Consider the following 26,809-nt stretch of genomic DNA (forward strand, 5'->3'; position numbering starts at 1 on the left):
ATTCATTGAAAATACAAATTTTTTTGTTTGTGCTATATATCTGAAAAAATCTAATTTTTTATTGAACACCCGTTATAATTCGATTTCAATAATCTAAATTTCTGTGATGTCGCATTATCTCATAGCTGCTCTTGATTTTCTTAAATTTGATTTGATATAGAGGATAATTATACCATTGAAAAACAGTTTTTTTTTAAGATATGTTTGATAAACTGTTGAAGGGTTCTTCTCCAAATAATTGATCATTGCCAAAACCATTTATTATACCATTTAAATAACCTGTTTAATACATAGTCCAGTTTTGTTTTCTAAATTTAGTTTGGAATTTGCATTGAGGATAAAAATTGCTTTTCAGAGAACAAATGCTCTTTTTGTAAGCGAGTGACCAATTTACAAAAAAATGCATACCTCTAGGCGTTTAATGAGATTTATAAAGTAACAACATTCAACAAGTCTCAACATTCAATTCTAAAATTCACCGATTTATCAACAAGTTGTGAGATTTTTGAGCCATTAATAAGATTCAGTGACCCCAAATTTATTGAGTAGCAGCCCGAGAAATATAAGTAGCTTAATAACAGTTTTTTATTATGCTTAATAGTAATTTGTTTAACTGTTATTCTGCAAAAATGTTAGTTATGATACCCCTTTAGTTTTAGAAACCTATCGCAGTAATTGATCAGCTCCAGCCCGGAATCAAAAACTTGATTCTACCCCATTACCCCGAATGCCACTAACCCGAATGCCATTACCCCGAAAGCCAAATCCCCGAACGACCCATAACCACGAATGACATTACCCTGAATTCCAAAATCATGGGGAAATGGCATCAATGTCATCATGTCAAGATAATTGTAAATTCTGGGATATAGCATTCGGGGTGATGGAATTCGGGGTAATGGTACATTCTGGGTAATGGCATTCGGGGTGATGGCATTCGGGGAAATGGGTTTCGGAGTAACGGAGTAGAATCCAAAAACTCCACTTTTTGATTTCTAAAAATTGTTTTTGTTATTATGATAATTCGAAATTTCATTTACATAATTCGATAATTATCCAATCAGTCCTGGTTTTAAAAATATTTGGATGACCCTACATGGATCCTACCAAATCTTATTGAACAGAATTACTCAAAAGTGATCAACTTTACCCCATTTTACGGTTCTTAAGATGTTGTATCTGGATGAATTCTTTGTTTGTTTACTGTGGTTTCTCCAATAATTTGTTTAAAACTTCCAGCGTTATGTTTTTTTAAAGCTTCGTATGCTGTTCCGCTCGAGAAAAGTAAAAATAAAAATAAAAAAATATTTCCATACTTATTTTAAACACTTGTTGAAACTAGTTCCAGGGCACGGAAAATTTTGAATCTTTGGGTTCTAGCTCAATTTATAACGTACAATCAGTATAGCTCAACTTTAAACATAAAATCAGTACCGTAATCCGGGGTACCGTAAAATCGGGTGTAATTGATCAGAAGGGTGAAATTGATCATCGTATCCCACGATTTTATTTATTCGTAATGGAGCACAAATATCAATGTAAGCTACAGTAAATGTACGTTGCTTGTCGTAACTATTGTAGAATTGTGTGTTGTGAAGTTTTTTGCGTTAAAGAATGTTTATTACTATGAAAATAACGTAAAATTTCAAAATCATGCACGGTGCAGTATTGACAAACAGCTATTAAATTCTATTCATAAGCAAGGATTTGAACATGGTATAAACCTGAAAGTTTGTGAGGATGCTTGAGATACATCCCCAAACCAGATTTCATCACCAAAACTCGTACCAATTAGCTCATATGGTTGAAATAATTGAATTTCTGTTAGATATCATTGAATTCCTTAGGAAATTGCATACATTTAGGCGTTTTCCGCGTAATTCTTGAAATTTAACTATTCGTTATTTATATAAATATTGCATTGTTAAGAATTTTACAAGCATATTCGGATTCAGGGAGCTCAAATTTATCATAGGGGATTTTTTTTTTATTATCGTACAAATTGGGCCGAAGGGTCTCAGATTTTCATGAAACTTTTTCCACAGGCAGGGCTCATGGATATATGAATAAAAAAAAATTGAGAAAAATTCAGGGTCGCCTATTTTTCCGGAAAACTCAGGTGGAAATTTTTTGTTTTCCCTTGACACTACTTACTTTGAAAAATCATAACTCAAGAACGAAGCATCGTAGAAACAAAGTTTTTATATGAAAATTTAAGCAAATTTTCTCAAAAACCAAAAAAAATATGAACTGGAAAAAGTAATCCACAAAATTTTCCACCGTTGGGAAAATTCGTAAAGAAAAGCCGGAAAAACTATGCCCGAATTCGTGGAAAATTTTCAAAAAAATATTTTCGAGAAGGTAATTTTATAAGCTTCAATCACTGAAATTTTTGGAATGCACTTTTTTTTCGTTTTTGAGTTATGGCCAATTTTGTGAAAAATGTCCAGATGTGCCATATAAGACTTTTCTTTGAAAAATCATAACTCAAGAACGAAACATTGTAGAAACAAACTTTTTATATGAAAATTTAAGCAAATTTTCTCAAAAATCCAAAAAAATATGAACTGGGAAAAGTTTTCCACAAAATTTTCCACCGTTAGGGAAATTCATAAAGAAAAGCTGGAAAATCTATGCCCGAACTCGCGGAAAATTTTTATTAAAATATTTTTGAGAAGGAAACTTTATAAAATTCAATTCTAGTAACTTTTAGGATGTATTTTTTTTTTGTTCCTGAGTTATGGTCAATTTTGTGAAAAATAACCATATTAGCCTTTTCTTTGAAAACCCATATATATATAGTTCAATTTGCTTGTCAGGTTCGGCTTTTGTAACAGCTGAGTTCAAATTTAATAAAACGGAATTAAAATCCTCTGTAACATCGACAATATTAGGCGGAAACCAAGTCTTTATTTTACTCATAATTTGATTGAACATTTCGTCCATAGAAGCATTGCGATAGTTACTACTAGAAGCATCCAAACGTGAAGATTTTACTTGAAAAGAAATTTCCAAGAATTTAGCAAGTTCTTGTATTTTTTGTACATTATTTATAGAACCAACTGACTCACCCGAGGAAAGAGTTTCCTTTGGCGACGCCAACGAAGATAGTGGTGAAACTTGTTCCTCAAACTCCATTGCTTCTGGAAGATCCGTTACGAGAGCCTTCTGGTCACCGGTAATGGAGCTTACTGATGAGGCCTTGGCTGATCGATCGTAGATTTGTCCTTACTGTTTTGTGGCCGTCCAGTCCGAAGGGGTTACAGCATAAAGTACAGCGTAATATTGAACTTTGTCCATTTCAACAGCTTTGGGAAAACTTTTTTCACTTTCCAAAAATTAATAACGAGGAATATACAGCTGATAGACAACACTTGCACTTTCTCACTGCTCTTTGTTAGTTTTTGGTAAACTTATGATTCTCAAGCCATTTCAACGCTTTAAACTTGAATTGGTAAATACCTATTTGTCATATTGTCTACCCATTTATTTAACTGTCAATTTTGTAGTTACCTAACAGGAAAAAATTGCCTACATTCTGATTGAAAAAACTTTGTTTCTATGTAGTTTCGTTCTTAAGAAATTTTGTTTATGAACTTATAAATTTGTAAATATATGGTTCAAACAGCTCATCCTAGCAATATTTGATCATGTTTTAGGAACGAAAAATGAGCGTATTGAAAAATATTGTAGGATTGGATCTTATTGATCGCTCTTTTCAAATATACTTTGTTTGAAAGCTGGAATAGCTAATCGGGTTCTCATTATTTGTTTTCATAAACAGTGAAAAATGTCCTGGAAAACTGATTCCATTTCAAAATTTTCATATTTTTGAGATAATTTGAATCCGGTTCGACAAGTCATGATGAGTCTTGAGTCATGATTTTTAAACGAAAAGGCATGTATGGCAAATCTTTGCATTTTTTACAAAATTGTCCATAGATCAGGAACTAAAGAAAAGTACATCCTAAAAGTCACCAGAATTGAAGTTTATAAAGTTTCTTTCTTAAAAATATTTTATTAAAAAATTTCCGCAAGTTCGGGCATAGATTTTCCAGCTTTTCTTTATGAATTTCCCCAACGGTGGAAAATTTTGTGGAAAACTTTTTCCAGTTCATATTTTTTTTTTTTGATTTTTGAGAAAATTAGCTTAAATTTTCATATTAAAACTTTGTTTCTACAATGTTTCGTTCTTGAGTTATGGTTTTTCAAAGAAAGGTCTTATATGGCACATCTGGACATTTTTCACAAAATTGGCCATAACTCAAAAACGAAAAAAAAGTGCATTCCAAAAATTTCAGTGATTAAAGCTTATAAAATTACCTTCTCGAAAATATTTTTTTGAAAATTTTCCACGAGTTCGGGCATAGTTTTTCCGGCTTTTCTTTACGAATTTTCCCAACGGTGGAAAATTTTGTGGAAAACTTTTTCCAGTTCATATTTTTTTTTGGATTTCTGAGAAAATTTGCTTAAATTTTCATATAAAAACTTTGTTTCTACAATGTTTCGTTCTTGAGTTATGATTTTTCAAAGAAAAGTCTTATATGGCACATCTGGACATTTTTCACAATATTGGCCATAACTCAAAAACGAAAAAAAGTGCATTCCAAAAATTTCAGTGATTAAAGCTTATAAAATTACCTTCTCGAAAATATTTTTTTGAAAATTTTCCACGAGTTCGGGCATAGTTTTTCCGGCTTTTCTTTACAAATTTTCCCAACGGTGGAAAATTTTGTGGAAAACTTTTTCCAGTTCATATTTTTTTGGATTTTTGAGAAAATTTGCTTAAATTTTCATATAAAAACTTTGTTTCTACGATGCTTCGTTCTTGAGTTATGATTTTTCAAAGTAAGTAGTGTCAAGGGAAAACAAAAAATTTCCACCTGAGTTTTCCGGAAAAATAGGCGACCCTGAATTTTTCTCAAATTTTTTTTATTCATATATCCATGAGCCCTGCCTGTGGAAAAAGTTTCATGAAAATCTGAGACCCTTCGGCCCAAACCCGTACGGTAATAAAAAAATCCCCATATAGAGAAGTTTTGGAAACTTACAATAATGGCATTGACAAGTGATCAATTTCACCCCGAAACGAGATCCTCTGATTTTTTATTTTAGAGGTATTTGTTAACACTAAAATGACATTTGTTAGAAAATTTCGGTACATAAGTCGATGAGGCTCACCTTCGTACTTGTTTTCCTGCATTTAGTTGTTTGGTATTGTTAACATTATAAAAAACAGACTAGAAAAACCGTGAAAAATGATCAATTTCACCCGAAATTACGGTAACATTGATCATTTTTTGAATATTTCTTAAACATTTGATTTGAAAATGCATGAGTTGCAAATTTTATATTTTTAAAACAAGTACTGCCACCCATTGCTCGTGTCTATGTACTGTATTTTGTTTTCTGAAAGTTTAAAGCATGTTTAAAAAATGTTTCAAGTGATTTTTTCATTTAGCTGACATGGGGTAACATTGATCACCAATAAAAACATCGTTCGGTAATATTGAAAATATCATTACTTACTAAAATCATGGTCCCTGAAGCCGAATATGAAGGCCAAACGCTTACAAGTCATTTACTTTTTGAGTTATTTTAAAATTAAAAACACCTTGGATTGTGGAATACGCCTAAAGGTAGGCAATTTACTAAGGAAATTCTTCACGTTTTATAATAATTTATGAATTATGCTTTATTGAACATATTTATGAAAGTTTTGCCAACAAAATCGTTTTCGGCGATGTCATTTTTAGTAACAACCACATTTCTCTTGCTCATATCGTTTTCAGAACTCATCTGAGACATGATTCTTTAATGGTGTCATCCATAATCATGAAAATCATTGTTTACAAAAGTTGAAAATTTTTCGCATGAACACAGCTTAATTTTCGCAAAAACCTTATTTTTCATTGGCTCATGAATAGAAGAAATAGAATCACCATTCATGCATTGGAAATATTCCATCAATAAATGTTGATTCGAGCTTTTTACGAAGAGGGTCATTGCGATCAATTTTACCCCGCTGATCAATGTTACCCCGGATTACGGTATATGAATTAAGTGGGATACCCTAAACAAGCCAATTATCCACTTTGCACCTTTTCACTAAAATCACATGGACGAAGACGTACCGAGCGCAATCTGATTGACGACCGACTGAAAAAATCGAATGGAAATTGACAAAATGGCAGCTATTAAAAAAATGCCTTGTCGTAAAGGTTAATTACGCTGTATTTTACGGTATTCGACTGTTGGATTATATAAGAATATTACACCTCTACGAATTCTTCAGCTACGGGGTCACCCAGTAATGTCCTTATTATCCTTTAGATAATTTGATAGCTTGTATAGTACATCTAAATCCTTCAGAGAAACTTCCAGATATTCACTAGAAAATTCTATCAGGAAATTCACATACAAACTATTAAAGATCTTTAGAAAGAATTCTTCCAGAATTTACTCCAGGAAATCATACAAGGATCCCTTAAAGAGTTTAACTCCGCAACCGTCAGCAACGTCCACATGGGTCGCTCCAAAAATTTACCCAGAGTTTTACAAAAATACATACAGGGATTTTACAAGAATTTCTCTATGAAATCTTTCAGGATAGCTTACACGAACTAGTTCAGTAATTATTTCTAGAATTTCATTAGAAATTCATTCAAGAAAATCCCCAAATGTTTTACTTTTTTAATGGGATTTGCCCAAGGATTCCACTAGATTTCACCAGGTATTTGGTCCTGCAATTCTATCTAGGGATTTTCGATGGATTCCTCCATAATCTCTAGCAGGATGCTTTCAGGGATGTCTTCAGTGATTCCCTATTCAGTGATTCCTTCATTTCCCTAAGAATCTTCGGAGACTTTCTAGAAGAAAACCTCGAAAAGTCTTTCCAAAGATGCTGGCATGAGGTTTTTTTTTCGATTCTTACAGGAGTTCAGCTAGGACCTCTCCTCCCTCATTCCATTACTAACCCACTATGATTTTCTTGACAATTGTGAAGTTGCAGAGGTATATTCGGTCTCTAGTTATAGTAGTTGGCTAATATTCCATCTCATCCTCAATTACCGTAAAGGTAGTAGCCTGGGCCATTATTGACTTTCACATTTGGAGCTAAATAATTATGTTCGGCTAATCCCATGCCACATTTACTGGATATTTGTGCAACTTCGATTATTCTGGCCAATCATGGATTGGTAAATATGAAGTGTACGGTCATAAATACTCATGCTTTCTTATTTAAAATATGTCTTCATCCACAACTATTCTTTCAGAGATTCATTTAAAATTTCTACCAAAGATTATTTCAGGAATTCTTATAAAGATTGTTTCAATAACGACGATTGCCATAGAATTCCAACACAGTTTTTCAGGGATGCTTCTATGAAATTTCACCATTAAATCTTTTGGGAAAACTCCATGAATTGCGCCATCTATTTTTAAGAAAATTTTGCGATAATATCTACATTCCTATACTTATCCATTCAACAATTCCTATGATAACTACCCCAAGTATTTTTTTCAGTAATCCTTTGACTAACTTTTCTAAATAATAACTAAACGGATTATATTGAGTTTTCACTGAAATTATTGCAGATAAAGCCCCGAGTAGTGAAATCTCCTACATGAGAATCCACCAGACTGTTTCAAGGATTCTTCCAGGAATTTCTACTGAAATACCTACAGAAGATTCTAAAAAATGCAAGAAAAAATTCCTGGACAATTTCTCCAAAACGTCTTCAGAGATATTCCTTTTAGAAATTATTGATTGTTATCATAGGGTCATTCATTGAGAAATACAAATGAAGATTATGATTTTTTTTCTTGTAAACAGATGAAATCAACTCATTTGTAAAAATTCTGAACTGCTACACAAATGAAATTTAATATGTTGTTAACAAAATGTTAATAAAAGCTTCATTTAGTTTTACCAAATACGATAGTGTTGTCTAACAAAGAACACCTAGATATAAGAAATGAATGTAATGTTTGAACTAGGAAAAGAATAAAACTCAAATATTAAGATTATGATACGAAACAAACTAGGGCTGAAAATCTCAATAATAAACAAAAAAATAAAGATTTTGAACATAATATTTTATTCATATATGTTGACTTAAAACGTTATATAATTCCTTTTACTTAACCACAAATTTGAACAAGTGGCGAACCCACTCATTGTTGCAGTGACATGTTTGATATAGACTTTATTGTGTACGTATTTCTGTTCTTCTACTTTTAAATAATCTACCCCAGCTGTTCACTAGTACTACTCTAACCCACAATTTTGAGTATACTTGTGCCAAGTTAAAACAGTGCGATAACGTACAATAAATTTTCCGCGTTCTGTTCTCATCTGAACATTCCATTCAAATTCCTTACTCTACTTGTTTTTCACTCTATCAATTGTACAACCAGATCACTAGAATGTGATGATTCAACTGCGCCAATTACGATTCGTAATTTATAGTCGATAACTACACGACGACTCTCTTAACTCTAATATCCCTGCATCAGGTGCCATGTGTATTTGATTATGATCAGTTTAGTTTGATTTGTTTTACCCTCTCATGATTTGATTCCATTGCAATCGGAACTACACCCCTCTAGAATACTGTCATTACGCGTTAAATCCGAAGCAATACTGACTAAGTACGTTTCTACGCTAGGCTAGAAATCTATCGTCGCTACCGTTATTGTCAATCAGAACTTTAAAGCTAGTTTGTATGGGAAACTACAGGTAACCCAATCGGACCATGTCCCGACAAACGCCGGTCATCCGCTTGATGTAGGCCGGATTGTAGAGCAAATCTTTGGTGTACTTGTCCAAGTCGATCAATTCGGAGGATTCCAGGGCGGCCGAAACGTCGGGAAGGTCCTTCTCCACACAGCACGTGGAGTGGAGTGTCATGAGGGCCATGCCTGCAATTAGAATCGAAGTCAATCAGATATCTTTCAAACCCCTCGAAAACACAGTGCAAAACATAAACAAAATTCTGACTTTACTCCTCACAAAAGTTGTGTCTTTTTATGCGAAAAAAGATTCGTCCAAAGATTGCATCTAGAAATTCCTAAAAGTTTATAAGATATATTCGTACTGAGGAAAACTCACGATGAAAAAATGATAAGAGTGCTTCTAGTATCTGAAGTCAGAATTTCGTTTACATTCGATGACCTGGAAAATGTTGCACTGTGAAAGGAGACGCATGGTACTCCACCTACCGAAACCAAATCGGGCAAACTTTTCCAAATGCTGCTGCAATGTGTCGAAGGGAAATAGGCGACGGCCGTTGCTTCCCAGCTCATCGATTCGCTCCACCAGGGCAGTGTGATACTTTCGCAGAAGCTCGGGCAGTCGCTTTCGGAGCTCGCTGTCTGTGCAGCAGAAGATGAAGTAGGACAGATCGATGACCGGTGTGCCGCAACGGGTGACCTGCCAGTCCAGGAATCGAAGCTCCTTCGGTTGGCTGATGTTCTGAAAATGAGGGGAACAATTCGACAAACGTTCAATTATGATGCAAATATCACTAACTAAAAGGTACTGAGATTTTTCAATCGAAACCAATGAATACCACGAATAAGAGCCAACATTTTAATCTTTTAAAACGTTGCTCAATGTAACGGTATTTTTTACTATTTTTGAGCCGATATACTGTTTTTATTCAAATCACGGACAGCTTTAAATTTCGGACACTCTACTTTGTATGGGAAATATTTCACATGAAATGTTTGCAAATTTTGCTTTCGAAGTTTGTTTAAGGTGAAGATGAATCGAAGCCAAGCTTCAAATTTTCAAGAGCACAAATCTGGAGAACCGAACACCCGTTTGAGCTGAAAACATAATTGATTGGTCATAACCAGCTAGTGACCAATCGATAATGTTTTCAGCTAAAACGGATGCTTGGTTCTCCAGATTTGTGCTCTTGAACATTTGAAGTTTGGTTTCGATTCATCTTCACCATAAATAAGAATTTTCCTTAGATATCTATGACGATTTAAAATGTCCAGCTACCTTCGGAGTCTCTCTAGTGGTTTGACAATCTCATTTGATGATTAGACTTTTCTATTAATGTTTTGTTTGACCTGTCCGCAAGTCGAATCGAAAGTTCCAGAGTATGAGGTAAATGCAAGGAACCGTCCGGAATAAGAATTATGAAAAGTCTACACATTTAAAATTATTTAAAATTATCCATGTTGCGGAATTAAAATCTTCACTCACCATTCGAAAGTTAAGTGCTTTGAAGGTTCTATAACGTAGATGAATCATACGGAATGACATATTTTACATGCTTTTTGATGAGTTATACTTCACAGAGGCCTTAAGTGTCCGTAATATGAATCATAACGGTAGAAAGGACTTTGCTCTCGAGTTGTGGAACCAGTTGAACGTAAACGAAATCGATTATATTTTTTTATTAATTAGTTTGTTCTTAACTTCTTATATGTTTGTGTGTGTACGTGGATTTTTACTGCTTGACAGTTTCATAATAATGATCCTTCAGGTTAGCATGCCCTATTCAACAGTATGCCAAATCACCACAGTTTGTAACAGACTCATAATAATAGACATTTATGTCTATTTTAATGTATTTGTACGTTTGTCAAAAAAATAATATAGTCGTTGTTATGAATAGTAACAGAACTTGAAACAATTTTGTTATTTTTGAACACCATTACAAAATTGTTAGAGTATTTTCGTTACACTTAAATTACACTTTTTGCAATTTTTTGGTTTAAATAGTAGAAATTTTGTCGAAATTTTTGTTGAACTGGACATGATAGTAAAAAGAATGGGGAAAATTGTCAACAGTGTTGTTATTTTTGATCAAATTTATTTAACTTATTCAATGCCTTTAGGATTTTAACAAAGGCTTGTGAATTTACACATTGATGATACACATGATTTTCATTGATCGCTCTAGAAATTGACTTCATGAATTTCAGCAGCATCGTAGAATTTCTCATGGAATGTTGGCATACTAAATTTTGAAAAATTTACGTTTCAAAATCTCACAGTATTTTCTTAAGATGTCATTGATTACGCCTTTACTTGATTCTATAACTTCAGGAAAACTACTACTGATTTATCATGCTTTTTGAGACTTTGCTCTTATGATAGATAGCTGTTAGAAATGTAAGTTTTCTTACCCACAATATGTACCACTTTCTATTTTTGCTCAATAGCAATGATCCAAAATTTTACATTTCATTAATTTCTTTAAGGACTGTTCATTTTATAAAGTGGACACTTTGTTTATGCTATATCTTTTTTATTTATTGATAAAATCGTAATCGGTTTTCTGTGTACCGTTGAACTATTATTCTATAATGCTATGAAAATATAAAATCTTAGAAAATGCTTTTGGTTGAAGAGCAAGATAGTTTTTCAAAAAACTCCTAAGAAAAGCTGTTCGTCAAAGTTTAACATTATTTTTCGCAAAACAAAAATCCTAAATTTTATGAACAAATTGTATGTTTGTATCCTTTACTATTCGACTAAAGGTATAGCTTTAAAAAAAATCAGTTATATTCCACCATTCTCTGACATTAGGTAACTTTTGTGATTTACCCATTTATGGCCAAATTTGCTGATACACCATCCTTTCACTCTCAGCAACAGAGAAAAGTGAAAAGCGTGTTCAAAACTAGTTTGGATTACTAAAGAAACTATATTTGTATTAAAGAGAGCTATATCGTGAGTTTTAACCACAGTCTTAAGTATAAATTTTACTGTTTATGGTAGTTTTACTAAAAAGTCTCATACTTTTAAAATCATGTACGCATATTTATCATTCTACAGCAAATTGTAAACGGTTTTCTCCGATTTTTTCAATTGGTAATCTCAGAATAACATATTATGAAAATGATATATGGAAAATAAAATGGATTTTATTACAGCAGTTTTGCCAATTTTGATGATTGTCAATGTACTTTGATAGGTCTTCTAGGAATAAATCAATCGTGTTTCTATTGTGCTTTAAATGTGACGTGGGGACTTAATAAGTAACTCTATGGACGCGTAAGTTATTTTTCATATTAATACTATATTAGTACTTCCGTCAGGACGTACTTTTAACCAACACATTCTACTCATATCAATTCCCTTCAAATTTAAAATATTTTTCTTCAAAAATATACGGGAAAAATGATTTAATTATATCTGTAAAATTATTGCTCCAAAAATAACTTGATTTTTTCCATCAGGATTCTGATTGATGATGCTTTCGAAGAACAAGCCTTTTTTGAAAATAAAAAATATAAATTATCGAATTTTCCAGCCAATTTCTAACAATCATTGATTTTGATAACCTCCAAAAATCGACCGTTCTAATCGTTGTTACACATTTGTGTGAAATTTCATTATTTTGGAGAATTTGTATTTTTACAACATTGTACAATACTAGTCGAACGATGTGCAGAAAACCGATTGAAATTTCATTGATAAATTAAAAAGATACAGCATGCACAAGGTGTCCACTTTATAAAATGAACAGTCCTTAATGTTTGGCAAAAATCGGATTTTTTGCCGAGAACAGATATAAGTCAAAACAAATGGTTACGTTTATAGGAAACTATATTCCAGACAGTTCTGGAGTACAAGGAAGTTGTTAACCAAAATATTTTCATTTCAAGAGCTCATCATATTTTATATTGTAACATAAGTATTAGAGTGGAAAAGCAAGCAATTCTTCAATCGGTTATAGTGTTTGTCTACGTGCTCTTGACGATTAGTGCTATGCTGATACTGTTAGATATGTTTGTCAGCTACAACTTTGTCGAAGACTGTTGATTTTTGTATGAGGTGAAAATCTTTGGCTATAATTATTGAGCTGCTCTGAAGGCATCACTAGATATGTGTAGTGAAACATAGTAGCCATAGTTTGTGTGTGCTATATTTCGCGCCAGATGCAGCAATGTTGCCTGTTTAGAAGGAAAATGAGCAGAAGAATTTCCGATTGATAATAAATGAATAACTAGTTACTGAGATGTCCGATTGGAATACGGTCTTCGGCAAAGTTCTAGCTGACGAATATATCTAACAGTATCAGTGTAGCTCTAACCCTCAAGAACACGTGGGCAAAAACTTTGACCGATTGAATGAATTGCTTGCTTTTTCCATACAAACTTTGAAGCGCTTGTGCAATCTCAGTTTTCATCCAAATGAGGTCAAATTTCGGGAGGACACTCATAATTTGATCATAAATCGAATGAGCGGTGTGGAGCAAAAACGATTTTTTGAACCACTCTAGTAAGTATAAGACTACGAAGAGTGACCATAAAAATTACCTGGTTGATACACATTATTTTTTATCGTTGTGAACCATTTACACTCTCGTATCAAACACTTTCTAAAAAAGTTACGTTATTTAGTTTTATTTGCCTTCGTAAAAAGATATTTTAGTAAATAAAACGGCCTGAAGCTAGATAAGAAATAAACAATTTTGTCCGTAATGTTATACAAACACGATTTATTATGTTAAGCTTTATACTGACGAAATCTACCCATATGATTGCATCAGCTATAGTTCCAAGACCTATCACACTGTGAATTTGTTGAACGATATCTCTCGATTTTAAGCAGTTACAAATCTGCTTCTCCCCTTACGTTACTGGTATCTGGTATGCCCCCGATAAAAAATACTTCGAACAGTTCTGAAACTCGATTGATATTTGAAGAGAAGTATCGGCATTACGACCTATCGAGAATATCGGAACATCCCTATCGTATTCTTTGCTCAGCTCAATCGCATCAAGCTCACGATGCCTCACAAATATAAATAATAAATGAATCTACAAATTCACTGATTATTGATTTCTTTGCAAACAACGGCTGAAACCGAGCCAAAATGTTGAATTGTAACTAATTAGAGCAAGATAGTGCAGTGTATGAATGTATTTGAGCAGTTGTATGGTACTTGCTACTGTAAAAGCTTATTTTGACATTTGTGTTTGATACGAATTCTCCAAAAGCTACTAATTTCTCAAATAATTCTCTGTTGAAGTGGAAAAGCAAGAGACCTCAGTTCTGTGCATGATTCTATACAACCAATGGAGTGATTCAAATGAATCGAACATATTATGAACTCTGTGGACACAGCGTTCTCCTGACCGTTATTATCAGAAAAAAATCTCCACAAAATCTTTGCTCACCAGTCGTTTTATATGGCTAAGTTGCAAGTCTGTGAAAAATTAAAAAAAATCGTATGTCTCCCCAAGTAACCAATAAGCATTTGAAAAAGCATTGACTCAGCATTATATGCGTCTACACGACAGGGCATTAAATGCCATTCAAACGTATATGCGCCACTAGTGCTTCCCCAGTGCAGGTTTTGGCGAAATAACGGGCTGTTCCAGTGCTGCACCTTCAGGAACGTTGCATTTGACCGTCAAAAAATGTAACGCCTCCGTGAAGAGCGGACCAAAACAAAAATATATTCCCCTCCTTCTCTCTCTTTTTTTGTCGTCGCGGCTGCCTTGCGAACTTTTTGTTATTGTGTTGTGTTTTTATCTTATTTCATTAGTGCGATTTGAAACTACAATCTCATGATTGAGACAGTTGCCTATGGTGATGCTCTACAGCAGTGATTCCCAAAGTGGGCGAATTCGCCCCCCTGGGGGCGATTTTCAGGTTCAGGGGGGCGAAAATTTGTAAAACTGAATTTGGGGGGCGAAAAAGCTAGAAAGTTTGCGAAAGTGAGAGCAATTGAAAAACCAAAATAGATTCAAATTTTGTAAGAGACAATCATATTTGAATGATAGCATACACATCTGAGGAAAAATTTGTTGGACACTTAACTATTCCATTGCTTCCTCACCTCTAAACGCTCTCGTTTTTAAATTATGATAGACAAATTTGACGATTGTCATTAAGATCTGAATGGTTTTTGCCAAAAATAATATTGAATGCATTTTGAAAGAAAATGTGAAAATTTTTGGCTATGTTTCAAATTTATTTTCAAGTCCAAAGTTAAGTTTGATGACTTTTTGTTAGGAGATTTTTTGAATAAGGCATGCACTGCAGTTTAAGTTTCTATTATTTCTCACACATTTGTGAAACTACTCATTTTGATATTTTATATTGTTGACACACAGTATTTCAAGTACAATTCATTAATAAATAAATGTATTTGGTGGACAAAACAAGGGTTCCAATGATAAAATCATGAATGCCATACATGTAAATTACTTTACTAAAAAATAGACCTGAGCGACATAAAAATGCATGTATCAAAGGTTCAAAAAAATTTGAATTGAGCGTTATTTTTCAGTGAAGGAATAGTTGAGAATAGTCCAAATTATATATTTTTCCATATGTTGTTTCCAGAACAGCCGAAAATGCATTACTCAAAATTTCTTATATTTATTTCAACAACTTATTATTCTTAAGTTTAATTAAAAAAAAAGAAAACAGAAAAGCAGAAAGTGAGCCGAAACTTTTTCGATGATCGCGCATTAGCCAGGAAAATATATTTGTAGATACAAAACCAATTGAGACATATGATATATATTGTATGACATTTTATGGATATACAAGTAGAAGACACTCTTTTTGGGGTATTGTTATGGAAGCATTGTATTTGACTGCTACACCCTTTAAATTTGATCAATTTTCAATATACTTATGATGAGATATTGATCAATACTTCAACGTAGATTTAGCGCTTAATACAAATATTTTAATTTAATATCAGGGCGATTCCAAAAAATATTGGTCTCAAGGTGGCGAAAGTCAAAAAAGTTTGGGAAACACTGCTCTACAGGATAGTCTGCAGATGGTCAGGTGCCGGGCGATGAATTAAAGCCCTACTTAAAGAACGTATACTTCTCTTGTATGGTGGCTTCGATACGTTGCACCGTAATTTATGATTAAGATGTTTTCTATCAATGATAATGTTCTTGAGCATTTTTCATTTATCGTGGTAATCAGCAAAAATATACCATCAAAACTTCAAAGTTAGTTAGCTTTTTAATGTATTCGAACCCTATGAGCAGAATCTCAATAGAGAATGAAAAGAGAAGATTACGGTAGAGTAAACTTTAGAGTAGTGAGGTATCGTAAAATGGGGCGAAGTTGATCACTTTAGAGCGATTCTGTTCTGTAACTCCTAGTTGAATGCATGTATTACCATTAAAATACTTTTAAAACATGTACTGGTTGGATATCTATCGAATTATACAACCAAAATTTCGACGAAATTTTCTCTTTATTAAACGCCTGAAGGTATGCAATATTCTTTGATATTAGCAACTCACACACAAAAAAAAAAACATTTTTTACTCAGAAAGTGACAAAATGCAAGTTTGTCAGCATTTTTTCACTTCAAACCGCTAGGCAGCTATGCATTCTTGCGTCCTAAAATAAAAAAATGCTGATAAACTTGCATCTTGTCACCTTTATTTACAGAAGAGAGGATCGATGAAGAGAAATCGATCATGCGATTTACGCCCTTATTCTAGCACACGCTTGAATTGCTTATCTTGACAGATACGCGTTTTTTTCGGAGTGGAGTGCATACGAAATACGCGTATCTGTCAATAATAAGCAATTAGGGCGGTATTAAAAGGTACTAGGTACTATACTTTGCATAGTTGATTGTACCATCTTGGCAGAGTTTTGGATCAAAAGATAGGCAGAATTTAGAGTTACGGAGGCGTTACCATTAGAAGAATTTCAAAATATTTAATAAACATTTAAATATCGTTCATCATGTTCAAATGTTGTCAATGGTAAACTGCAATTATATGTCATATATTTTTAATGTACTGATTTTTCCATAAGCATTACGGGGCCGGTTTGATCATGTAAACACATTGTTTTTTTTATAGTACAAAATTCTGGGTAATTTGATGAACCCAAGCACTCACATTACACATGCAATCCATGGTTGCATGTTGTAAAACAGGCTATGAGATTTTCGTTATGGGTAGGCTTACCAGAAGAATATTTCAGAAAGAGGGACACTTTCCTTCACTGGTTTTGAAAAAGGAAGACATTTCAACAACTACACTTTTTTATATTAAACTTTGGGAGGGATTATTAGAGTATGTTTAAAAACTACAAATGAACTTTAACACTTCACTTTTTGCAAAAAAAAAAAAAAAAAATACTAAAATCACTAAGGTGAGCAACCAGGTGACTCTAACCACTCGGCTAAGGAAGGCCCCGAGAAACAACATAATTACTTCGAAAATGTATAAAAAAGGAGTATGCCTAGGAATGTTCGGTCATGATTTAGTCACGCTAAAAACTGTTATACAATTCATTTAACACAAAGACTGCCAACTGTTAAAGAAAAGTTATGCTTGGTCCAAATTATGTAGAAATATTTCACAAATTTTCCCAAATATGTTTCTAATCAACATACGGTCAGAAATTTACTGATTAAGTCTGTTTATTGGGTTCATAGCTTGCAATGAATTGATAATGTTTTGTGTTTAGAATTTTAAGAGTGCACTTTGATTGTGGTCACCTGCGAGACAAGCAACCATTGTTTGGGTTAGCACTCGTGGAAAAAAATGTGTTCAATTTGAACGACCTAAATATTCGAGTCCGCACCAGCTTGGTTGAAGGCATCGCTTGAAAACATATTTTGTTTGAATGTTTAGATATTAATTTCTAATTTTGTTGAATAAATTGACTTATTTTCCACTCGAGATTCTTTCGAAAAGAGGTTTTGAGCCACTGTGGAAAATGTCTTCATAAAAAATCGTTCCAAATTATTTTTTTCCCTTCAACGGTTTTGTTAAATAAATAAATGGACCCGTGTTTTTCATTTTCTAAAATTTTTTTAAGTAGAAAATATGGATTATTAGATTGATTAGTAATAGTAAAGCGTAAAAATGTGTATTGAAAAATCCAAAAACATTTCAACCCACTATTTATGGTTCCACCCCAAATCGGAGCATCACAAAAGTGTGCACGCTCCTTCGAAGAGTGATAGCAGCTCATGGTTAGGGTAAAATGGTCCAAAATTTAAGTCCATTAAGGATTTGTGGCGTTTTCTACATTTTAAGACCTTTCGAAACCTTAACAGTAATTTTACAATATTTGCTAGCCACCACCATGAAAATTTGGTTGAAAAATGGGGGTACTTCAAAATGACCGAATGGATGGGGTAGAGTGCCATTAGTACGGAGAACGAAGAGTGAGCAACCAAGCGCTTCCATGAGTTTACTCTGTGGCATGGTAACGCGTATTCGTTAATAAAATCATCGGAAAAGCTTACGACTTAGTCAAAAAAGTGAAAAATTGTTGAATTTGGCCGGTAAATTAAGAGAATATGTATGATTTTATGACCAATAGTTGTAATAGCAACTCTTAGGTAAACACATTTGGACATCATTAGAATACAAATTGAAACATTCTGAGAATGAGTAAATTTACCCCAACAGTGCTTATTGGGACATGCTCCCCTACGTCGAATCCTGATAGAGTCTTCGGGGAACTAATTCCTTGTAGTTTAAGGAACAAGGGCACCAAATACGTCGATAGGATCCAATGTAATGTGCAATTTTATCACATTTATTATGCACTCTACATCTTGTGTGATAGTCCAATTTTGGGTGGAGTGCGCAATAATAGGTCCTCAAACAGCATTGAAAAGGTCGAACAGCGAGGAGTTGGCAAAGAGTACATGAAGGTTTCCTTTCAGTGACTTTCAAACATTTTCTAGAGAAGATATAAGCTGTTGAATCTCGAACAGTCAAAATTCTAGTTAATTGCTACACTGAAATTATATTGATTTAGATTGCGTTGCTCAATAGAATCATACTTGATCAAAAAGATCGATATCGGAAAGAAAGATTCAGAAAAGAAGGGCGGACATCAGCACCCAATCACATTCCTAAAATATTTGAAGAAAAGTGATATGGAAAACGTGTTAAATATAAGTGCTCAAGTTCACTTAGTTATCCAGATTATTGCGTGAGAGGATACTGTAATGTGCCTGAGAGTGAGTTTCTTCGTGAAACTTTCAAAGTCACGGTTTGGGAAGGGCTTTCATCTTCTTCTCTTCGGCGTTACGTCCCAACTGGGACACAGCTTGCGTTATAGCTATTTCTTACGAACACTTTTACAACCTTATGAATCTACTGCTGAATAGTTGCAGAAGACCAAGCTGTGGGCCTTATCTGCAAGTATTTTTAATCATTTATTGAAATACCAGTCTCGAGATAAATGTGTCGATAGTGGTTGTTGACAAAAAACGGAATAATCTATTCAAATCAAATTTTCACATTTATAATATTTGCAGAAATGTTTCAAACATATCTGAATTGTGTCAGGTTTTGACCTGAGACAGTTTTGACCCGTTATCACCCCCTAGATTACGTGTCGTGTCATCAGAACTCCCATAAATCTCACCTTATGTCTGTACAAAACGTTACTGATCCAGCAATCGCCATGGCAGATCACCACATCGTCCTTGTTCTCAACGCACTCAACCATCGATGGTCCGTACTCGTCGCGAAACCGGAACAATCGCTTGCAAACCGCTTCATCGCCCTTGGCCGGATTGTGTTCCAGTGTTCGCATCGCATAATCAACCTGTCGCTTCAGGAACCCCTCGAAGGAACTGTGCAACGGTGCCACGAAGATCGTCTCCCTCAGCTGGCCAACGATCTTGGAGAAAATGTCCGGAGCTTGATCCTTCATGGCAAACGACACCGCGTGGAACTCGGCCAGCTCGGTCAGAATCCGCAGAACGTTGTCGTAGTCCAAGGGCTCGGTTCGTTGGAAATTCTTGAAACCCTGAGCCGTGAGATCATCCTGCAGTACAAACTCCTGGCCTTCGGTGCAATCCGAGGCGATCACCGTTGGGTAGTGGTTGAACATACGCGACGGCTTCAGGCCACGTGTTTCCTGAAACTTTTCGAACGTCGGCAGCACGATGTCGAATATGTATTTTTCGCGCTGGAAATGCGCCGAACTGTTGTAGAGACCCCTACGTAGAGGGCTGGTTGGCGCCACCTTCGCGATGACGCTGATGACCTTTGGAAGCCCCGTGATGGCCCTGGGGGTGAGAGAAGAGACAAACAACAAACTTGATTAATACGAAAACATATTTATATGAACTTTTTTTCGAAGAGAAGCGAAAACATCCGCGGAAGGTTACGCGTTGCGGTATTGACAAACAACTCACGGCGGAACTTGATGAGTGACCAGTTCTGTCCGAAGGGTTAAATTTACCCAAGCAAAAACCTTGACAAGTTATATATTTGTAATCAGTTAAAAATGCTGTCCATCGCGCATGGATCTATGTTTGCGAGTGGTGGGCTGTTTGCGTATGTAAGGTTGCCGAAATGCTGCGGTAGGCAGTTTTGCCGGGTGGAGTTCTTCCGAAATTTGATCGCGTTTATTGTTATTGGCTGTGTCGTACGAGCGGAGTATTTTGAAACCCAATAGGTAGAACCCCCTTGGGAATGTGACGTGTCCGGCCGCCGGGCGATGATGAATGAATTGCGCCAGTGCACAACAGTTACGATGCACTTCCGCATTTTGGTGGGTTGTGTTTAGGTTATTGTGTTATGAAAATGCGGAACATGTGTGTGACCTGGTTTCCATTTGTAGACCTACTTGGGTAATTGTTGTGCTTACTTTGAACTTATACGTTATGTAACCAATAGATAAAAGCAAATTTAAAGATTAAATTATCCTCTTCTTTTTCTTTATTTTTAGCATTACGTCCCCACTAGGATAGAGCCTGCTTTTCAGCTTAGTGTTATTATGAGCATTCTTACAGCTATTAACGTGAGCTTTCTTTGCCAACTCCAGGTCTGAAAGACTTCCTGTAAGAGCTGGTGTTCCCCAAGGCAGCATTTTGGGTCCAATATTATACAATATTTTCACATCCGGCTTACCTGAGTTACCTCAGGGATGTCAAAAATCTTTGTTTGCGGATGACACAGGCCTCTCCGCCAAAGGACGAAGTCTGCGTGTCATCTGTAGTGAATTGCAAAAAAATTGGATATTTTTTCTTCATACTTGCAAATATGTAAGATTTCTCCTAATGCTTCCAAAACTCAACTAATAATATTCCCACATAAATCAAAAGCTCTTTATTTGAAACCTTCAAGTAGACATGTTGTCACGATGAGAGGGGTTCCAATAAATTGGTCAGATGAAGTTAAGTATCTAGGGCTCATGCTAGCTAAGAATGTAACTTTCAAAAATCACATTGAGGGCATTCAAGCCAAATGAAACAAATATGTAAAATGTCTCCATCTCCTTATTTATAGAAAATCAAAACTTCATCCTCAGAACAAGCTTTTGATATTCAAACATATTTTCAGGCCAGCCATGTTGTATGCAGTACCAGTATGGACTAGCTGTTGTAATACCAGAAAGAAAGATCTGCAGAGATTTCAATATAAAATTTTGAAAATGATTCTGAAGCTTCCTCTCTGGTATAGTACTAATGAGTTACATAGAAAATCCAATGTTGAAACATTGGAACAAATTTCCAAAAAAATAATTAATAATTCCAGGCAAAAATCTTTACAATCTTCTATTGCCACGATTGATGCGGTATAAACATAAGTAAGGTTAAGTAAATTGAAAACGTTATTTTTTTTTTCTCTTATAAGCAGGTGAAATCAACTCACCTGTAAAAAATCTGAACTGCTACGGCAAATGAAATGTAATATGTTGTTAACAAAATGTTAATAAAATCTTAGATTTGTTTTACTAAATTAGGATGATAGTGTTGTTCAATAACACAGAACACCTAGATATAACAAATGAATGTAATTCAAAGAGCTGGCAACACTGGTGGATAGTTGATGTGTGCTCTTGAAGAGCGAATTTTTGAGAGATTGAATTTGCGTAACATTGAAATTATTAATTAATCCTGCGTGTTTAGTTCGCGAGTTTAAGTGCCAACTTGTTGTTTTTGATCAAAGATATGTGTATAAAATCTAAAATAACTCATATTTTACGTTAAACATCTTGTACGCCAAGGTACCAATCTGGCATTGATCTTGGTTGTGTGGCTGTATTGGTGCTGATCGTGGTTACAGGTCTGTTGTTGCTGCTATTGTTGTTGACTGCTGTGCTGCTTCTCTGTTGTTGCTCACTGTAATCCGGGTGCGAAAGATAGAGTACTGGTACTGTAGTACGTCTGTTAGTAGTACATGCAAATGGTTCTGTCTGGCATGGGCTGTGTATGAATGCGTACAGCTATCACAAAATAGTTTGTAGGCACATTAATCAGCTGAGGTTGGAATACGCAGATTTAATGAAAGCAGACCGAACGCGTGGCCAACATAACTCAAGTCAAGTAGCATAAGCGGGTTGTTCGAGCGAGTACAGAGGGATTCAAGTAAAATAGTTCTTGTTTCTTTTACGCCACTACCTCGGTAAGTCTCCTTACGGTACCTTCTATGATCCATGCTTGTATTGGGTCTTGTATACAAGTTGTCCTCCCTCTCATGAGTTAAGTTTTAGTACAACGACCATATATATTTGTATCAAAATCTTTCATGTGGTATTAATCGATGGTGTGCGTGCGTATATTTAATTTAATATAGATAATTATTTGTCAGCGGTTTGCTTGTATTTTGCAGTAAGATATATTTTGTTACCTTTACAGATTGTTTTTGTTTTGATTTGGTCAGATGGCGAATAAGGGAATGATATGTTGTGTTGTGTGTAGTAAGCTTGAGAAGGACCAAAATAAGATAATTACATGTATGTATTGTTTTTCGGAAGCACATATCAAGTGTCGTAACATTTCCAGCAACGCTGCAGTACGTATTAAAGAAAAAATGTATTTTTGTACTCCGCAATGCTCCTCAATATATCAACGAATTTTCGATCTACAAAATAAAAAAGCATCATTGATTACTTGCTTGTCTGCTGAACTTAAGGTTACTGTGGCTAATGCGGTAACTACTGAAATGCAAAGTGTTAGATCTGAGATGAAACAACTAACAACTGCAATTGAGCATTCTCAGGAGTTTATTTCACACAAATTTGACTCGATTGTCGATGAATTTAACGCTCTCAAGTCTGAGAACGAAATTTTAAAGGAAGAAATAAAAGCTTTAAAAATCTCACTCAGTACGTTGACAGGAACAGTTCATAAACTTGAAATTGATGTAGATAGAAACGCTAATATAACTGTTGAAGACACTGCTGTCCTTCATGGAATTCCCTTTTCGCCCGATGAAGATGTTCAGAAAATTGTTTCACAAGTCATGGATCGTATTGGTGTTGAACTTCATTCTGATTCAATCTGTCGGGTTTCGAGGATTTATGAAAATAAAAAACTACCAAACCCCTTGATTCCCATTAAAATCACATTTAAAACAAGTCAGTTTAAAGATCATGTTTTTCAGATGAAGAAACGTTGTGGTAAATTATTATCGTCATCTATTGATCCACTACTGATGAAAAATGGTCAGCCTACAACTGTTAACCTCAGAGATGAGTTAACGCCTATTTCATTAATGTTGCTCAAACAAGCGAGGGAATTGCAGAAGTCTTTAAACTTGAAATATGTATGGTCTGGAAGGGGAGGAACCGTGTGGATGAAAAAATACGAATACTCAAAGCCATTGGCAATAAGATCTAGACATGATTTAGAAAACGTCGAAAAACTTATTAATAGTACAGAATCAGAATGAACATCTTCATATTCGGTTTTGTTTTATTTATGTTCCTATTTTTTTTGTGTTATTTTATTTTTAGTTATTTTTTATGGAAGCAATGTCAAATACCAGAAATTTCCAACATGATAGTGTCGATGACTTTAATTCAAACAATGTTGAAAACAACATGAAATACTTGCGAATTGCCCAATGGAATATAAGGGGCATGAATGAGCTAAAAAAATTTGATAATATTGCTTTGTTCTTGGATAATTGTGCAGTTTCTATTGATATATTTGTCATAGGAGAGACATGGCTCAAATCTGATAACTGTAGTTTGTATAAAATTCCTGAATATAATGCTGTTTTCTCGTGCCGTGAATCGTCTTCTGGAGGATTGGCCATGTTTATAAAAAATACACATCAGTACACAATCATAAAAAATCAGACATTTGATGGATTCCACATGATCCAGATCGAATTACAAATGAAAGGCGTGCTTTATGATGTCGTTGGTATTTATCGCCCCCCTTCATTCGAATGCAACAGATTTCAAGATGTTTTGGAAAACCTATTATCTAACTGTCGTCGAAAACCTTGTTTCATTGTAGGTGATATGAATGTACCAACAAACTTGTTCAGCAATAATGTTGTCCTTCGCTATAAAAACCTTTTGGAATCTTATGATTTTGTATGTTCAAATTCATCTGTCACACGTCCAGTAAGCAACAATATTCTTGATCATTTTATCAGCAAGAAAAGTGACACGCCCAATGTTCGTCATGATACGATTTACACTGAAGTTAGCGACCATCTGATTGTTGTATCATCTTTCATGTTATCTTGTATAAAAGATCGTGTAACACTTACAAAAAAAGTTGTGAACAAACGCAAACTAGGGTTGATGTTCAATAATTATTTGAACCAATTTGTTTGTTCAGATGATGTCAATTGTTCATTGTTATCCATAGTTAAAACATATAGTGAAATGTTATCTCGTTGTACGACGGAAAAAGTTGAAATTCTAAGTGTTAAGTCCAAATACTGTCCATGGCTCACTTTTGATCTTTGGCAACTTATAAAACTTAAAAATAAATATTTAAAAAAATTTAGAAACAATCCAAATGATCAACATTTGCAGGGAATGTTGAAACACCTAACCAAAAAAGTAGAAGTTGCAAAAAAGTCTTGTAAAACTGTGTACTACAAAAACTTGTTAGAATCTACTAGTAACTCTAAGTTGTGGAAAAACTTGAATGAAATTATGGGGCGCTCGAAACAAAAAAATATAATAAACTTACATGTCGATGGTATCCAAACAAATAATAACTTCGAAGCTTGCGAAGCGCTAAATGAGTATTTCTCAACTGTTGGAACTAAACTAGCTGATATCATTCCGAGACAAACAGACTTAAATCCTCTTGATAATATGCGTCACCTAAATCATTCTATTTTTCTACAACCCACAAATGTAAATGAAGTTTTTCTATTAATAAAAGAGATAGATACTAAAAAAAGTAATGGCCCTGATGATTTTCCAGCTAGTGTTTTGAAAGACAATATCCAAAAATTCTCAGATATTCTTTCAACTATGTTCAATCAAATAATATGTTCTGGGATCTATCCAAACTGCCTGAAGTTGGCCAAAATTGTACCAATTCATAAATCGGGTGACTTAAACGATCCCTGTAATTATCGCCCAATATCCACTCTATCTGTGTTCAATAAAATATTTGAAAAATTGCTAGTTAACAGAATAACAGATTTTTATACCAAGTACAATGTTTTATACAAATATCAGTACGGGTTCAGAAAAGGCTGTAGTACATCGACCGCAATAGTAGAGCTAATAGATTTCCTTATTGATAAAATTGATTCCAAATGTGTTGTAGGAGGGCTTTTCATCGATTTAAAAAAGGCGTTCGATACGCTGGACCACAATATCCTTTTGAAAAAGCTAGAGTTGAATGGAATTAGGGGTATTGCGAATGATATCATTCGGAGCTATTTGAAAAATAGGCAGCAGTTCGTAGCTATTGACGGTGTTAAAAGCTCTTTGCGTACAGTTAACGTCGGGGTGCCACAAGGGAGCAATATAGGGCCTCTATTGTTCCTTACGTATATAAATGATATTGGTAATCTACCACTAATTGGTGTACCAAGATTGTTCGCAGATGACACATCCATTTTTTACCCTGACGCTGATAGTAATTCTGTTATCATCAGCATTGAACAGGACTTGCAAGCCCTCATCCGCTATTTTAATACTAACTTGTTATCCATAAACCTTTCTAAAACAAAATATATGCTGTTCCATAGCCCACGAAGAAAACATGAAAATCATGGTAATCCATGTTTTGGAATAGACACTATTGAGGAGGTGTCTACAATCAGATATCTTGGCCTTCAGTTGGACTCAACACTGTCTTGGGAAAATCACATTAAAAGCGTAGAAAGTAAAGTTGCATCTCTTTGTGGTATGATGTACCGTGTGAGCTCCTTTGTTCCTCGTCACGCACTGATGAAATTTTATTATGGTTGTGTACATTCTCTTTTCCAATACCTCATAATTGCGTGGGGTCATGCTTGTAAATCTAAACTTAAAAAACTCCAAGTCCTACAAAATCGATGTTTAAAAATCATATTTAAATTACCACTGCTCTATCCTACGGTCCATCTTTTTGCTAACACATTGCACAGTATCCTACCCATACGTTGTCTATGCGAACTGCAATCGTCTCTTTTTGTGTATGATATACTAAAAAACCAAAACTTGCATCATAATTTTATTCTTACAACATCCAATTATGGTCACAACACAAGACAAGCTAATAGCTTAGTGCAATCGAGAGCACGCACTAGTTTTGGACAAACAAAATTATCTTATTTCGGTCCTCTGAAATACAATTCTCTCCCGGAATACCTTAAACAGATAAATAATCGTGATATCTTCAAAACCAAATTGAAACAACATTATAAAGGTAACATTATTGCATATCTGCTGTAGCACAAATTCAACTATCCATCGCTTTCAACATTACTTTCAATCACTCGAATTCTTATTAAAATTTATTTAATGCTTAAGCATATCAACGTCTCTTGTTCAGAAATGGATCCTTCAAAGGAAAGCTGATTTCCACTGGATCCTAGATATATTCACCTTCTTGTTTTTGCACCACACCTTTGTATGGTAATTGTTTGTTTTTATTTTCGCGTT

At 34.5% G+C, this 26,809-nt stretch overlaps 2 protein-coding genes across 2 annotated transcripts in view; one reads left to right on the forward strand and one right to left on the reverse strand.

Moving 5' to 3' along the window:
* LOC5575629 (transport and Golgi organization protein 2) overlaps positions 1-26,809 on the forward strand; it is a 208,179-nt gene that overhangs the window by 13,710 nt on the left and 167,660 nt on the right. The gene's annotated exons all lie outside the window — the stretch shown is intronic.
* LOC5568146 overlaps positions 8,228-26,809 on the reverse strand; it is a 42,055-nt gene continuing 23,473 nt past the window's right edge. Inside the window, exons 2-4 of the mRNA XM_001652042.2 lie at positions 19,367-20,015; positions 9,226-9,478; positions 8,228-8,925 (exon numbers count right to left, since the gene is read on the reverse strand). Coding sequence (XP_001652092.1) covers positions 8,738-8,925; positions 9,226-9,478; positions 19,367-20,015 — 1,090 coding nt within the window. The 3' untranslated portion in view covers positions 8,228-8,737. The remainder of the gene's footprint in view (positions 8,926-9,225; positions 9,479-19,366; positions 20,016-26,809) is intronic.

The sequence above is a fragment of the Aedes aegypti genome, chromosome 3, assembly GCF_002204515.2.
Source record: "Aedes aegypti strain LVP_AGWG chromosome 3, AaegL5.0 Primary Assembly, whole genome shotgun sequence".
NCBI lineage: Eukaryota > Metazoa > Arthropoda > Insecta > Diptera > Culicidae > Aedes > Aedes aegypti.